The sequence below is a fragment of the Carassius carassius genome, chromosome 36, assembly GCF_963082965.1.
Source record: "Carassius carassius chromosome 36, fCarCar2.1, whole genome shotgun sequence".
NCBI lineage: Eukaryota > Metazoa > Chordata > Actinopteri > Cypriniformes > Cyprinidae > Carassius > Carassius carassius.
Window position 1 is genome coordinate 26,891,909 of NC_081790.1, and position 16,977 is coordinate 26,908,885.

Below are 16,977 nucleotides of genomic sequence, written 5' to 3' on the forward strand. Positions count from 1 at the left end.
AAAGTGAGGAATCAGCCCTAAACTACACAGGAGGAGCTTGTTAATGATCTTAAGGCAGTTGGTTTCACAGTCACCGAGCAAACCATTGGGAACACTACGCCGCAATGGACTGAAATCCTGCAGCGCCTGCAAGGTTCCTCTGCTCAAGAAAGCACACAGGCCCATTTAAAGTTGGCCAAATAATGGCTAAATGATTCAGAGAAGGCTTGGGAGAAAATGCTGTGGTCAGATGAGACCAAAATTGAGCTTTTTGGCTTTAACTCGACTTGCCAGTTTGGAGGGAGAGAAATACTGACTATGACCCCAAGAACACCATCCCTACAGTCAAGCACGGAGGAGGAAACATTATGCTCTGGGGCTGTTTTTCTGTTGAGGGTACAGGACGACTTCACCGTACAAAAGAGTGGCTCAAGAAGAAGCACAGCCAGTCTCCAGCCTATAGAAAACTGTGGAGTTTGAAAAAAAACTTTGAGTTACCAAACAACAGCCAAGAAACCTTAAGGATTTAGAGAGGATCTGTAAAGATGAGTGGATCAAAATCCCTCCTGAGATGTGTGCAAACCTGGTGACCAACTACAAAAAATGTCTTACCTCTGTGCTTGCCAACAAGGGTTTCTGCACCAAGTACTAAGTCATGTTTTTCTTGGGGATCAAATACTAACTTCACTCACTTATAACCTTTATATAATGTGTTTTTGGGTTAATATTCTGTCTCTGTCCATTAAAATAAACCTACCATTAAAATTTCAGACCCTTCATTTCTTTGTAAGTGGGCAAACTTACAAAATCAGAAGGGGATCAAATAAATATTTCCCCCACTGTATTATGGGTTCAATGATGGGATCAGATGATAATAGGGTACTTTATGGAAGCATGGTACGTCTATGATACTTTATCACCCCCCCCCCAAAAAAAGAAAAACCTTGGTAGTACCACATGTACAATGGCAGTACCATCTTATATTGGTTGGATATGTACCATGGTAACAGAATGTTTTTGTGTGTGTTGTTTGTGTGTGTGTGTGTGTGTGTGTGTGTTTTACAAATTCCTTGTACTATTGTGAATAAGATGGTAGATATGGTGATCATTTAGTACCGTCCATGCTACTAATACCATCACATGAACCATGGTAACACCATGATTTTATTTTTAATATGCTCTATGGCAGTGCAGTTTTTCAGATATTGTTTTGTTGTAATACCGGTCTTAAAAATCCCCCCTCCCCCCCACTGTATTATGGTACACGGTAAAAAAAAGGTAAATATTTCCATTGCACCATGTTAATTAGTTACCTTAGAAAAAGAGATATAAACTAAACTTATTTTATGTCTTGGCTATTGTATATTTTTGGTTTAGTTTAAGTAATAAGATAACAAAAAAAAAAAAAAACAAACAAACAAAATATTGCTTATATATCTAAAATATATAATATCAAAACTATATATATATATATATATAGGGTGCGGTTTGCCGAGGGGGATGCGTGGGATTTCCCCCTTTCTGGTCAATGTATCCCTGCCTCTGCTTAATTATTTTTATCCCCGGTGGGGATAATTTATCCCCCCTTCAAAGTGATCAGTGCTAATAATACACTATTGGCGAGACGGATCACAAAACTTATCACGGATCCGTGGTTTGATTAAAGTCAATTTTATTTTAAAATGCGCTACTTTGGCTGGCTCTGATAGCTGCCGCGCAGCCTCTATGTATTCACCATTCTGCAGACTTGCTCAATGTCCCGCCCATGGCGCTATCTAATTGGTTACACTTCACGAGCAATAGCCTATCAACACTTGCGAGATGGCTGAAGCCAGTCCGCTGGGCAGTGAAGTTGCCAATTTGGCAATTTTTTCGCTAGATTAAGCGACAAATCTAGCGACTTTTTGGGCAATCATTATTTAGTCTCTGAGACTCTATGGTGCTGCCATACGAGCGCGAGGTCTCTCTTTCCCAGCGCGAGCCTCTCTCTCTGCATCTGCTGTGTTCAGCGAGCGCAGAGAGGAACAGCACTTTCAGTTAAAAAAAAAAGATATTCTGTTGCTTCTAACTCTATTTTACAAGCAAGTATAGCCGACATCAGTCACAGCACAACCGCTGACTTTTTCGTATGTGAATTTGATTTCATTAGTGCAGATTATGTTTGAGAGCTGTTATGTAGTCTTAAATGGACCGCGTTTCAGTCATTATAATATTCATTCCATTGTCTGACAACAGAAACTTTAAAATATAGTAATAAAAACAGTTTTATTGATAATTAAATTAAATTGCTAAATTAAATTGCAGTATGTGAGCATAGGGAGGCAATACAATACGACACACTTACGTCATAAATATGCTAATTAGCGCATGATTATCAATTATATAGTTAATGTTCTCATGATTTATTTTTATGAATTAAAATGTTTCAAAACACCTCCCCCCCCCCCTGTTATTTTTACAAATTGCACCCTGTATATATATCAAATGTTTACTTAACACTGAAAATGTTCTTCAGATCATTAAAGTTAATACTAGAAAATAAGTTATTTGGGGAACCCAAAATGGCTCTTCTATGGAATTCCTGCAAAAACCTCCTTTTGGATCCTATTTTGTAGAATGTATGATCAGATTAACATGAACAAATATCAACTTCAAATAAATAAAACTGCTTTTCCCCCACTCGTCTGTCACAGTCACACTCCACCTCCCTCCATATTCAAATGGGACTCTGGTCCCCTTCTTGGAAAGCCATCCTGGATATATTTAGGACTCCAGAGCATGAATGTGTTTGCGTTCGCGGAGATGATTGTCAGTGGTAGGAGAGTGTTAGGTTATTAAATGCTGTGCGCTTCCCCCAGGAAGTCACACCAGAAGGAGGAAAGAGAGCTGCTGGTTTCACACCTCAAATGGACGGCACAAACAGGCAATAACAGGAGACAGCCTGTGCCTGCTCCTCAAACCCACACTCACATACACACAACTGCACTGAGCTCCGGAGCTATTAGATGGGCAAAGATCTTTGTATTCAAAACCCTTCTGTTTAATATTTTACATTCCATATGATTCATTACTTTCATTTCACTGACATGATATATTGCCTGTCGATAGATTCCAGCCGCAACCACAACAGAAATTTGCCCTTGTTGACATGAATATTTTCCCTCTACATCCAACCAATGAAATCAGGTCAGACTAGTTTTATTGGTTCAACGACTACAGGAAGGGCTAACAGTCGAAAACAACCCTTCAGTAACAGATGATTCTTTCTCAACGGCTTTTGCTGTTAGAAAACGGTCAAAGACACTTAAGAGTGCAAGAAAACAAAATCAAAATTCTAGTTGAAAATGCAGGTAACAGGTGCTTAGAAACATTTATTTGTATGCATATTATCCTTATGTGGTTTTAAAAGTATTTTATTATTTTATATTATTCTGTATAAAGTTTAACTGCTAATAATGTTTACTCAAATTTCTCATATATATACTGCACCCTTACGAGAAAGATACACAAAAAACTTTTCCAGTAATCGTTGAACGCCAGAGACGTTTAATAGCAGTATCTTATTTACAAGCAAATGCATGTGCACAGCCACTGGAATTCAAAGGGCGACCGCAAAGCTGCATGAAAAACTGAACACAAAAGACTAACTTCCTGTGTCATGGACGAGACCCAAGGTGACAAGAGCAGACAAGCCAGGGCAAAATCATGCATGATTAGACAGCGAGAGATCAAACGGGCCCCTATCACGGCCACTGCACAAGGTGAGGGAGAGGCATCCGGCTTAATGTATATTCAAAGGTCGGAAAAATGTGCAGTGCCATCAGCCACGTTGTATAAAAGAAGAAACGTTCAATTGCAAATATTAGTTTCCTTCAATAAAAAGTACTCAAACATGAGGCCAAATGTTGAGTGCAAAGAAACTAATTTGCTAATGCTAGACGCCATTCGTGCGCCTTCTAGATATTTTTACAAATACTCAATGATTTGAATTTTGCTATTCATAAGCAACTCGAAAATCTAGATGGCCAATGAAACATGTCAAAACTGATAACTTAAAAACAGCAACTTTAATTTCATGTCATGTAGGGAGCAAGAGAGAAACAGTAGAAGAGAATAGAAGAAAAGCATCGACTGTTTTAGATTCACTTCATTTCACACTGCCATTCACAAAGAGAAAAGCTCTTCATGAATGGAGACCAGCAGTGACTGGTTGCCTCACTGAATGAGATACGGGGACACTGAGATCAAAACGCAAGACTTCCCCCTACTGGGTAACAGGGAGTACAGTGCATGCCTTTACTACAAACAAGATCTCATACATAAGGCTTTTTTAATACATCACAGACTTGAAAAGAGCAAACCACTAATGATGTCAGAACAGTTAGCATCCACTACTTTACATCTAGAAACGTAAAAACAGTATCTTGTTATCTGACACCCAAACTGCTTTTTCAAAAGCAGAGGGTGGAAAAAAACGCTCTTCCTCCATCGCTCTGGAATTCTGCGGTCTTCCTTTTCGATGAGTAGATAACAGACGGAAGGATTTTTTTTCTTAAATATATTTTCACTGCTGGGTCAACGGCTCAATGCAGGCCTGTGAATGCGTTTTCAGTTCCAGCAAGTGACTAGAGCAGATTGAGAAGGAAAAAAAAGCATTATTCATGTGTTAATTTTTTGCTGGACTGGACAGTCATAATTAAAAAATCTTCCAGAGCTGTTCCAAAATGCTTGCTTTTTCTTTCTTTATGGTCATTGCTGTATTTAACCTATATAGCATGTGCCATTAAATGGCACACATAACCTTCCCTTCCCTGTATTAAAAACTTGTGTGTCATCCTGGAATGACTTATTCTACAGCAGGTATAAATAATCTTGTCCCTTCGGTTGGAAAATTGACCAACCGAATTGAGCCTTTTTATAACATTGGGGCCAGTTTCATGGAGTTTATTCATTGTATATAGATCCCACTCTGTTTGCCATTTATTATTAACACAGGAACAAGTGATTGGTTTTAAATCCATTCCAGGTCTGCCAATAATGCATCTTTTGCCCCTGAGGATGGGATGAACTATAGTACTTAAAAGCAGCTGGTGGCCACATAAAATACTCAATGCAACTTTTGATATTGACCAATTAACTGAGACAATTAAGTTTTAGAGCTTCATTTAATAAACAGAAAATAGCTTTGCCTTCATATAGAAGAGGCTCAGAAATATCAACCTTTAATAGATGAAGAGAACTCTGGTCCGTGGAAGAGTAGAAACAGAGTCTGCCATTTTTCGGATCTTGGCATAGTTAATAAAGCCTCTGAGGAAGAGCAGGATGCCTGTAGGTCATACAAATTCATTTCAGTGCTCTCATTTCGAACTGGGCCGACAACATACAATGTTATTCATGCATACGATGCGCTTAAAATTAAGAATGTCATTGTACTAGATAAACATCAAACTAATGCTTAAGAATCTACTTAGACGGATCATAAACCTGTTTTACAAGTGTAACATTTCACACAGGGAACTTCAGTTGTGTTTTGTGGATTTATACGTACCGAGCACCAGGAACACCCACCATAACCAGTACTGTCCCTCAAAGTAACCAGGGAAATAAGCAGAAAACTGAGAATGAAAAGAGAGAGGAAGAGTGAGAAAGAGATGCACGGATAAAGCACCAATCATGTCCAGGCTTGTAATGTCTTGAAGGAAACACATTACATTACATTACAGCATGTTCCAATCATTTAGTCAGATCTGAGCAGTTGTGGTGATTACTAATGTGGGGTAATGTGCTTCTGGAATGTTCTCACTAACCCAGCCAAACCAAAATGGTTAACCAGTTGATATGTTATCTAAATAAATCATAATAATCAATGTGTAAAATTAGCTGCTGATGTCTAGGTGGGAGCGTACCCGTACGATGAGAATCCATTTGATGAGGGACAGACCAAACCCAGATATGGCGCCATATCGCCCAGCTGCTGAGGTTGTAAGGCAGAATGACAGAAAGAAGCCAATCCAGTTGAAGAGGAATGCCACTGAGGAAAAAGAGATTTTCAAATCTGAATATCTGATTTTCTAAAGAATATGTGAACATGACCCTCATCACCTCATTTTTCTCCTTTCTTATTTATTTGGTTGGTAACATTAATACTCAACTTATGTTTGGAAAGTCCTGCTTGATGGGAAGGAGATAAAGGAACATGGGCATGCAAAAACTGTAAAAAACGGATCCCTCTATCATTCCCGAAAACACTTACTGAAACATGTCAACATGAAAATGCCGTCATTGCCTATCTGCAGCTGGTCAGCATCCTCAAAGTCATCTCTAGCCACAAAGTCATCATCCTGCAGGAAAATATACAGAGACAGAGAGTCCATCAACTCTAAATGTGTAACAGAGACAGAAAGAGGGAAGCAAGGCTAAAACACAACAACCGTGGGGTCGATTAAAGGGGTCATTACATGAGAAATCACATTTTCCATGTGCTTGATCTACTCCAGTCAAGAGAACAAACGGAAGTACAGACCCCAGAAGGACCCCAGCATAAGGAACAAGTGGATGGTGTCAGGAGTATAGGATGTTTGTTTGGAGCATTTGACTGCATATTATGCAAATGAAGCACAGTAATAGAGAGTTTGCAAAGCAACTTTTTGTGGAAAGATGAAGCAGCCAACTGTATTGGATCTGACAGCACATCATAAACAATTTGAGAAACATTGGTTTGTCTGTTAATAGTGGTTTTATATGGATCGTGTTCATGCAATAACAGGGGTCATTGATACTATTTCCTACGCAATGACGTTAGTCAACAATTACAGTTGCATTTTCTAATAAACCCGCTCTTTAAAAACAAATAATTTCAGACAGAGGATCAGAATAATGCCATGACCCCTTTAAAAGAGAAAAACAAGAGAATTTGATAATGGTAGGAGAAGAGTGTGAATGGATGCATTGGGCCTCATATAATTCACAGAAACATAAACCAATAACACCGAAGTAACAATAAAGCAACACTTTAAGAGCAGACTTGGTAGACATGTAGCTTCATGGTGCTTTCACACTTGGTTTGATTGCTTGGTCTCAACTATACTAGGATTGCTTACCCATCCCCATGCTGTCTATGGATTCTGTTAAATTTTATGGGAAAAGCACATCTGGAAAACAGCAGAGGATGTAAAGTGAGCTGCTGCGGGAATGCTGCATGACGTAAGGCTGTTTCACACTGAACGCAATGCAGAAAAGCGAGGCGAATCGCCGACAAAGTGTATTCACACCAAGCACGAAACGAGTGATCCCCTTCTGCTAATTCACGCCTGCACGCTAGGTGGCGCGGACCAACAATGTATTTTTCCTCAGATATGTATCTCATATATGGATTAAACATTGTCCGCTGCTCAATATACAGCATTAAATTAAAATAAACAAAGTTTGGTAATGCTTATTTTTTATAATGCTTAGAAGAATGCATCGTAAAATATACTTAAAAGTACAATTAGCATCAAGCTACACTTGAAAATGTAATTATTTATGTATTAGCTTCAGAGGTGGAAAGTAACGAATTACATTTACTTGTATTAGTGTAATTGAGTAGCTTTTTTGTGTCCTTCTATTTCCATTTTTTTTTTCAATCTGTAATTTTACTTTGACACAAGTATATTTTGTTTGAAGTATTGTACTTTGCTACATTTTAAAACACATTAATTAATGAGTAAAAAAAATAATAATAATCGAAAAAAAAACAAAAAACAAATCACTCCCTGGAAACTACTTAAGTAAATAATGAGCAGGAGAACAAACTGGCGCTAAAATCACAAGAAAGATGCAGACGGACAAGACAGGCGTTATGGTGCAGACCCAGCTGAAAATGAAACCCCGTCGTATTCTGCTGAAGTTGAACTCGAAGGAAATGAATTTATGCTTCATTATGCAGTGCAGCCTAAGCTGTGTTTGCCTAGAAAGACCAAACTAGCAGCTAACATATCAACGATTTGAGATTTGACATTATTAGTTTTTTGCTAAAAAACAAACAAAACTAGGGATGCACCGGTTGACCGGCCATAAATCGGAATCGGTTTTTGGTCTTTTTCGGCCGATTTTTTCGGAAGTGCGCCCGCGTGCACAGACTACATTGTAATCATTCGCTATCAATGTCATTTGTGTGGAAGTATTTCGAAATCTGTGCGCAGGACATGGGCAGCCGTTCAGCACTAGAAGTGCAGAGCTACATGTCAGAGGCACAGATAGCAAGAAGCGATCAGCCGTTGGTGTACTGGCGCACAAATAAGAGTCCCTTTCATGCGCGAGCGTACTGTACCTGTCCCACACAAGCGGAGACAGTGAAGCGATGTTCAGCTCAACTTCTCACGTGTTGGATGAGAAACGATACAGACTAAACTGCAACAAAACTGATTTTTTTTTTTTTTTTAAGTAAAACTTGCATACACATTTGAAAAGCCAGAAGTAAACGTCAGTTCTGTATAGGATGATTATTTGAATTTTACCTTAAAAATACATCGACTTAATTTGATTTAGAAATCACCTGCTGTAGCACAATGAAAAAAAGTGTTTCATTCATCCAATGAAAACACTTTTAGGGTAATGATCTACATCTATATTTTTTAACTTGAGCAAATATTTATTTATTTTACATTGGCTCAAGTAAAAAAATATAGATGTGAATCATTACCCTATTTTTTTTATTTTATAATTGGATGAATGAAACACTTTTCATCTTTGTTTTATTCACACCAACATTATTTGATTTTAACATTTTGGAATAATGTATTTATATAGCATAGCCTACTTTTTTATTCTCAGTGGTAAAACTTTTTTTTTTTTTATTTAAAACCAAATTTAAAAACTAAAACAAATACTGCATGCTGATTAAGAAACATCTTATTGAATGTGTGTTGTATGTGTTTGCTTGTAAAAAAAATTGGTATCGGAATCGGCCATGAAAAATCATGATCGTGCATCCCTAAACAAAACACTCCTACAGTGCCGTGAAGTCTAGTAGATTAGACTAGTGCGCGCACATTTAGAGTGCGTTCTTTCACTGCCTGATTCAGTCTGTTAAAATGCATTTCAATTATCACAGAATTGAAGATATAGGGGCAGAATATTTCTATATAATTTCCTATAGTAAATCAGTATCACACGAAGAGTGGGTTTTTTGGATTTTTTTCAACAGTTCAATAAACAAGAAGTTAATTAAGAGAATTGCGGTTCAGACACCATATTGCCTGTTTTTCGACAACAAAAATTATTCGCAGCACAGTTTTGCATCTCTGAGGAATGACGGTGTTTCGTTCCTGAATGAATCAACCGTTTAAATGATTCGGTTCGCAATGACTCACTTATTAACAGTGACACCTACTGGCAATTTTAATTTCACATTTAATGTATTATTTTATGTATCATTCCTTTTAAGGACTTCAAGGACCTGTGGGAACCCTGAGTGAGAAAAAAGAAAATCTGTCTTAAAACAAAAGATGCATCGATAATCATTTTATCATCACATCGCAGCCCTCTGAATTATTAAAGATTACCACCCCTAGAACATGCCGAGATCAGATCACATGGTGCATTGTTAAGAACGTGAGAATGAATCTGTCCTCAGATACCAACAAGAACTCAGCATCCAGTCTCTTCTCTCTTGTGGGATGCTCTTCTTCGGTGCTTGTTTGTTTACACTGGTTTTCGAAACAGCGCCACCATTCTAGCTTTTTTGTGCAACAGCAGCTGCTCCAGACATGTTATCTTAGCTTAAATCTGATTGAATGGCCCATAGCGATGAAAAAAATTTAAATTAATTTACACACGGACAAATACATTTTTTGTTCTGCTTCTAAATAGTACAGCACCGAGTCACATTTTGTGTAGTAGCGCCCCTTTTTGGGGCGATTTCTGTCAGACTGAGAATCACCCCGAGTGCTCCAGAGGGCTCACACTAACGTGCTTGCGACATCTGCTAATATTGAAAAACTATTAAGAATTTTAATAAGAAAAAATGGAAAAACTGCTTTAATATCTTTATCAAATGTGAAAAATGAAAAAAAAATAATAATTATAATAAAAACGAGAGAGATGGAGACTCAAATTCAGTTGTCAGTTGAACTTCATCGACATCGTGGAGAATGTTACTTCAGCACAGATAAAGTGAGTAATGCAAGTAAGTTTCATTACATCTTTAACTAGCCCTTTGTCCACGTTCACTCCATCTCAAATCGCACTCATGGAAAGTGCTTGAGAAATTGTGTATCTTCCGCAGCTTCATTCAACTAGTTTTTTTATTTTGTCTCGAGTAAGAGAATGTATGACATTCACATTACATGATTTGACTGATTTAGATGTAGAAGAAATGGGATAAGTGGTTTTCATAACCGCTGGCCGAATTCAAAAATGAACTAAAATTAAATCATCCTTGAGAGCAAGAGGGTTCCCTTGGTGTTTCGGGGGACATATGCAGCACTGCACTGGCAGTGGTTCAGCCAGTTAAGATTTTGTTTGCTTTGCTTTCGTCTTTCTTTATCATTTTAATTCAGTAATTTTTACTTTTACTTTCAAATGGTAAGCAAACATCTTATATTTTAACTTCTTTTTGCACTCTTTAATTGCACAATGCCTTTCTAAAATTCACTATAAAATGTATTCTATAGTGTAAATTCACTAGATTTCTTTTTACTGCTTTCAAATTACACATCATTTTGAGGACAACAATGGACAGGATGTGGAATAACTATTTAGTAAATTATGGATTTTTCTTTTCTTTTTTTTCTTCTTTTTTTTTATAAATACAAGTTTTATTTTTGATACTTATTCAGGATTTGTGTATTTTTCATGCGGTTCAAGAAATAACGAACAGATTAGTTTAATTGTCAAACTTGTTAGTTGCAGCCCTAATTACACACGATTCAATTTCTGCTGGAGGGAGGCAGATTCATGCACTGAAGTTCACATGAACCGTACCCCAGACCAGCTTTTAAAACTGGACTCATGCACAGCTCACGGGTGCACACCCAAGTTTGGAAAACAAACCAAACTCTGCCATCAAATAAACCCCAGTGTGCATTAAAAGTGCTTGTGTGAAAGTACCGTAAGGCAGAACAAGTACTTAAAGCAGTCAACATTAAAAGTACTTGGAAGTGACATTTCTCTGAATTTTTTGCTGACTTTTAAACAACAAAAGTTAAAATTTAGACGTCACATGAGTCTCATGCTAACATTTCTGCTAGCACTGGGATACTATGGAAGAATGGAAGATGTGATGAAACCTCGTCTGGTGTTTTGGAAGTTTTAAAATGGAATAGCAAACAAACATTTTCAGAAATGTATCCATTTTCAAAACTGAAACTGGTTTGCAGTTTACCAAACCCTATCAGACACTTTTCTAACAGACTTTAAACAAGACACATTATTGGGTTCACATCTGGAAGATAAGAAACAGAATAGTCTTGAGACAAATTTTTAACAGTTGAAGCAGTTTTAGTTTGACAAGCAAGGCGTTTAAAAATTATAAACATTTAAATTATATCATAAATGAGTTTACAGTATGTTTTCTGAATTTTATACACATTTTTAAAGATGTCTGTGCCAAATCACATTCAAATATCAAAATATCTCCAGAAAAAACATGTTGCGGATACTCTATAACACATAACTATCATCACGTCTAAAACCTTAGACACCAGGGGCAACATTTGATGGCCAGAAAAGCACCAAAATCAGTGCTGTTATACAAATGCTTATGGCTGTATCTAACATGCAATGCTCGTTGTTAATGCTGATATTTTTTTGTGTTAAATTACAAAAATAAATATACAACTATATCGTAACAGGTTCAAGCCAGGTTGGAATTAGTGGCTGAGATTTGCGGTACTTACTCGGCCTGAGACGAGTGGGACAGTCGCCTCTGCTTTGGTTCGCTCTGCCTCATCGTACGAGGGTAGAGATGTGGCTACGTTGTAAGATGGGGGCTTGGGAAATGCTGCATCATCTTTGTAATCTAAATATGCTGAGAAGAGTGGAAAAAAAATGTTGATTGCTATCTCATAATATGGTTTGAACAAACAAATAAAAAAATGTTGTGCACAATGATTTCCATGTTCATTTAAATTCAATATTAAACCTTTAAAATACAACCCAGAATAATTAAAATGGAAAACACAGAAAAATAAAACGATTTTACATACAGTACCTGCGCTGTCAGCTGTGATACTACTGTAAGGGGGCGGAGGATCACTGGCCACCTGAGCTCCCTCCTCTGCTTCCTCTTCATTGGGCAGCTGGTGACACAACAGAATTCATTGACTGCATGAAATCTTGAACTTTGACTCCCGAGTTTGACTGTGACATGGTTGCAAATACAACTCTAACAAAGGCAAGTGGAAATATGAGATGATCTGGTACAAGTAAAACCTTGTGGTGTCAATGTAAATGGATACACCATGATAGTGTAACTCCATCACAAATGTAACTAAGTTTAAACTCACACTCATCACATTGCCACGCACTAAACACTCACATCTGTTCCAGCAGTGTTCATCTTCATCATTTCACAAATCAGGGGGAAAAAAAGGGCTTCCAAACTGCCCTTTATTGAAGGGGTCATATGATGTGTTTTCATTTTTTCCTTTCTCTTTGGAGTGTTACAAGCTCTTGGTGCATAAAGAAGATCTATAAAGTAAACTTTATAAAAGTTAAGACTCGTCCACGCCCCCTAAAACTCGTTCTAACACGCCTCCACATGTCTACGTCACCATGTGGGAAGATTTGCATAATGCGGCCCTTTCACGCAAAGAAAGAAGGTGTACCCTTTATTTTCATTGTAGTATTGTTGTTGCCGCCACCACCATGTCGTATAGACGCTGTAAATATCACTGCGAAAGCGAAACTACTTTGTTTGGCCTTCCAAAAGAGGACACGACTAGAAATCATGTTTAAATGACGTTTATAATGAGTTTTATGTTTATGTCTCGTCGCTCCGGCCAGACAGGGGATCACAATATGTAAAGGGACGTAACATTTCCGTCACACGCTTGAGGTATTCGGCCAATCACAATGCACTGGATAGCTGGCCAATCAGAGCACATCTCGCTTTTCAGAGCGATGAGCTTTGTAAAAATTGACGCATTTTAGAAGGTGGGGCATAAAGGAGAAAAAATAATGTACAGTATGTGGAAAATAATGTTCTTTGAACCCTTAAACCGCATAAACACATTTCATTACACCAAATAATGTTCTTTTAGCAGCATCATATGACCCCTTTAATGATGAGCAGATGTACTCACACTACATAAAACAACTTCAATGAAAAAGTTTTATTCACTAAATGAAATTTAAACAGCCACATAATAGGGATGGAATAGGTTTACACCATTCTGTAAATGCAGTATAATTACTACCCCTAAATATTACTGTATTAAATCTGACATGCATTTCTAATGGTCAAAACTTTACTTCTACTACATGTACTGCATGTCTTCTGCTCGCTGACGGATAGTTTATAGTTAAAATCCCTTTTAGTATAACATCTGGTCAAAATCTCACTGATTTACATTATAAGCTATAACAATTTTTTATTTTTCAACTATGTAAATAACAACATATGCACCAAATTGCATATTAGTGCTCAATTTGGGCCTCTGAAAAAAAATATGTATGGTGCATTTTATTGAAGTATAAGCTCCACATTCTCTCTAATATTACAGACTATTATTTCAGGTTTAATATCAGGCGTAACAGAAATTTATGTAACATGGTTATATACATCAATACCATACATGGTTACATTATGCACATCTATTTAATATTTTTTATTACATTATTTTATCTTTTAAACATTTTATGGTTGACCATGTCTCCAGACACTCATCATTGTAATGCCATGGTTTATGGGACGTTGTATGTCCAGAATCGTAGTTTTATCATTGTTTTACCTCGACAGAAAGATTGTACATGCAGTTCTATAGCCGTAGATCAAAGCACCATGGTATTACCATCTGATATCAAAACTGTACCATATAAAGGTTAGTGTAATAACCTTGAAGATGTCACCGAATAGGATGTTTCTTAAAACAATATAATAATAATCAAACATACTTCTGCTAACATGTTTTCTGTAACTTAGTGTAGTATTACATTACAGAAGCCTCTACTAACGTTAATTAAATGTTCTAACCAAATATATATAACGTTATTTATTTTGTCAATTTAAAAAGCCAGGCCGATTCTGTCTACATAAACATCTGCTAATCTGCAATATATTTTACTTTCCTTGCACGGGTAACTTACTGTAAAAGAGTTAAGTAATTTATATTGTATGAATAAAAACTTTGACGTAAGCAAAAAAACAACTGCATTAGCAAGCATTCTTAAATAACGAACTGGTTAAACGCTATATGTTCACGGAGGAGCGCATTTTAAACGTTATGTCATGCCGCTGTCATTTAAATGGACGTGTAAGTTATTTCATTTCAAAACATTGCGGCCCGCATCTTGTCAGAGCCTCGGTGTTTCCCGACAACACTCCCCGCCGTGGAGGCGTCTGCCTCGGGTCTGCTTTACTAAATAACCGTGCCGAGTTACAGTGGAGTTCACTCACCTGCTGATATCTCCCACTTGGCTCAGCCATCGTCAGCGAGCTTAAAAAAAATTAGACACAATTCAAATAGCAGACTGTCTAAATAAAATTCTATCTAGTTAAAAATATCTAGTTAATGTCAAAGCCACAGCCCTCATCAGATGAGATTTGTCTTGAGCTTCCTGTGATGTCAGTCAGACAGTTGTGAACTTTAGCGCTATCACAGGACGAAACCAGCACTACATTTACATCAACACGACGTATTATACTTACTACATATTATATGCATTGGTTTAAGAAGCTGCTTTGAAACGTCCGGATAAAGCGTTATATAAATAAACATTCCATGACCTTACCATTTTCATACTACTGCAAAGGTGCTGAAATGTCTTATATTTGTTTTAACATTCATTCTTTATTGATTTCAAGCATTATTTCGACTAATATGTTTTTTTTTTTTTTTAGTAGGCCTAGTTGCTAAAATTATTTAGTTAAAGACTCCATCTATATATTGCCTACACAGGCCTACAATGTGTCTGTGTCAATGGAACTAAAATGCAGTTCATTTACAAGAGAGAATCTATGAAAGAGAGCAAAACTGATGTGTCAGTAACACTTAATGAGGTCCCATTAGTTAATGTTAGTTAACAAAACTATTCGCACTCCCATTGGCACTTTAATGGAATTGCAGTCTTATTTGCCCTGTTTAGTAATTCTGGCCCCGTATAATTTTTTTTTTTAAATCATCATGGATGTACAGATCAGGGTAGTTTTGAATGTGACAGAACATAACACAGGCTTTCAGGGGTTTATTCCAGGTGCTTTGGAGCTGTGGAAGGAAATATGTAGAAACTCATCATCTACGCTCTGCATATATGATGTGAGAAATATTAATGCATGACATGACAGATATCTGATACAGCTGAAAGATGTGTCCTTTCCAGCAAAATCCACGTTTATCATACCGACGACCTTGAAAACATGTTTAAAACACACAATCTCTTAACAGAGCGGCCAAGAAGCTATAACACCATACTAACACAATTATTTATTTCACATAACATTTACAGCAATAATAAGAACAATTAATTATAAATATATAGATTAAAAAAAGTCTTGCTATACGATAAATATAAAATCCTGTTAAATTTAAGTAAATTCAAATAAAATGACATGTATTTAAATATCATGCCACCTACTTCCTGCCTAAAAAAACAAACAAAGAAACAAACAAACAAAAAACAATCCTCGTGATAGCTATGCCTGCTTTTATAATTTCTTGATTGGTCTATTGTCATTCTCTGTATTGTCCCATGTTGCTCGTTTACAACTGGTTCAAAAGAAAGGTGACAAGGTCATGCCATTCCCTTTTTACGAGCTCTTTATTGGCTTCCAGTTCGCACAGGATTCATTTTAAAATGCTCCCGTTTGTTACCCATCTGAATTGCTGCATCTCTCTACAGCCCTTCCAGACACTTAAAATCAAGTATTCAAAATCAACTTATGGTTCCCTGCACGAGGCTGAATCGCAGATGGAGCGTTTTCGATGGTGGGATCTAGATTGTGGAACAGCCTGCAGCCAACAAAACTCATTCTCAAGTTGCTCCTTCCCTATCTGTTTTTAAATCTCTCATGTAAAAACACCTGTTTTCTGTAGCTTTCAAAAGATGCCGATGCTCTCATTTTTTGTATGCTATTTCCTGTTTTGACTGTGTCTTTGAACAGCGCTTTGGTCTGTCCTGTGACTCTTTTTGAATGTGCTTTATAAGTAAAAGGACTAGAACTAGATAATAATATGTAATGTGTGAAGCAGGGACTTCTGGGAAGGTCCCTAAATTGAACCTTGTTTTACAGTGAAACTAATAATGCAGTGTTAAAACATTTTTCACCTTAGTTTATTTTCTCCATTGATTTCCATAGAGATCCCACAGGGCCCTCTAGAGGCAATAATTATAAAATGGAATTGAATGTAGTTTTTTTCCCCACAAGAGGTCAGCGGAGACACTCAATGCATAATAATCTATTATGATGGTAAAAATAATGTACAAAAAACAACAACTTAGAAGTAAATAAAAAAATGGATGAGAAGATGAGGGTTTAAAATTAAGCATATGCAAATTTTCCTGATTATATTAGCCTACTAATCCGCTGAAGATGTCTTGTTTAGAGAAATCTAAATTGGGCAGTGTTATATTGCCCCAGTCCATCTGAATGCAGGGTACAAAGCTCTGTTTTGGGCACATTAGCTTATTGTGAATGCATGTCATATTTAGCATAATGTTTGTTTCATTGTGTATTTTAGTCTGGCTAGATGAAATCAATCAATTAAGATGAAGTTTACCATGATCTTAACCTGTTTAACCACATCAACTCTGGGGACCCACCGGTGGGTCCAATATTGCATATGCCTAATTCTCAAA

The 16,977-nt window shown here is 37.0% G+C and overlaps 2 protein-coding genes across 2 annotated transcripts in view; one reads left to right on the plus strand and one right to left on the minus strand.

Moving 5' to 3' along the window:
- The window catches only part of LOC132117501 (protein sprouty homolog 4-like), a 217,603-nt gene that overhangs the window by 43,687 nt on the left and 156,939 nt on the right, over nucleotides 1-16,977 (plus strand). The gene's annotated exons all lie outside the window — the stretch shown is intronic.
- On the minus strand, nucleotides 4,028-14,690 carry LOC132117497 (NEDD4 family-interacting protein 1-like). The gene is made up of 8 exons (XM_059526822.1): nucleotides 14,579-14,690; nucleotides 12,173-12,260; nucleotides 11,859-11,989; nucleotides 6,233-6,320; nucleotides 5,886-6,010; nucleotides 5,528-5,594; nucleotides 5,200-5,305; nucleotides 4,028-4,604 (listed from the first exon to the last, which is right to left on the minus strand). The coding sequence occupies exons 1-7, from the start codon at nucleotides 14,606-14,608 to the stop codon at nucleotides 5,202-5,204; spliced, it is 633 nt and encodes a 210-aa protein (XP_059382805.1). The 5' UTR covers nucleotides 14,609-14,690; the 3' UTR covers nucleotides 4,028-4,604; nucleotides 5,200-5,201.

What these genes read in the sequence shown, in the direction of transcription:
- LOC132117497 (XM_059526822.1), bottom strand. Translation starts at nt 14,608, where the DNA reads ATGGCTGAGCCAAGTGGGAGATATCAGCAG. An exon ending in TCCCACTCGTCTCAGGCCGA is followed by an intron (nt 6,321 to 11,858) that starts GTAAGTACCGCA and finishes ATTTTCCTGCAG; the next exon opens with GATGATGACTTTGTGGCTAG. An exon ending in GTGGGTGTTCCTGGTGCTCG is followed by an intron (nt 5,306 to 5,527) that starts GTACGTATAAAT and finishes TATGACCTACAG; the next exon opens with GCATCCTGCTCTTCCTCAGA.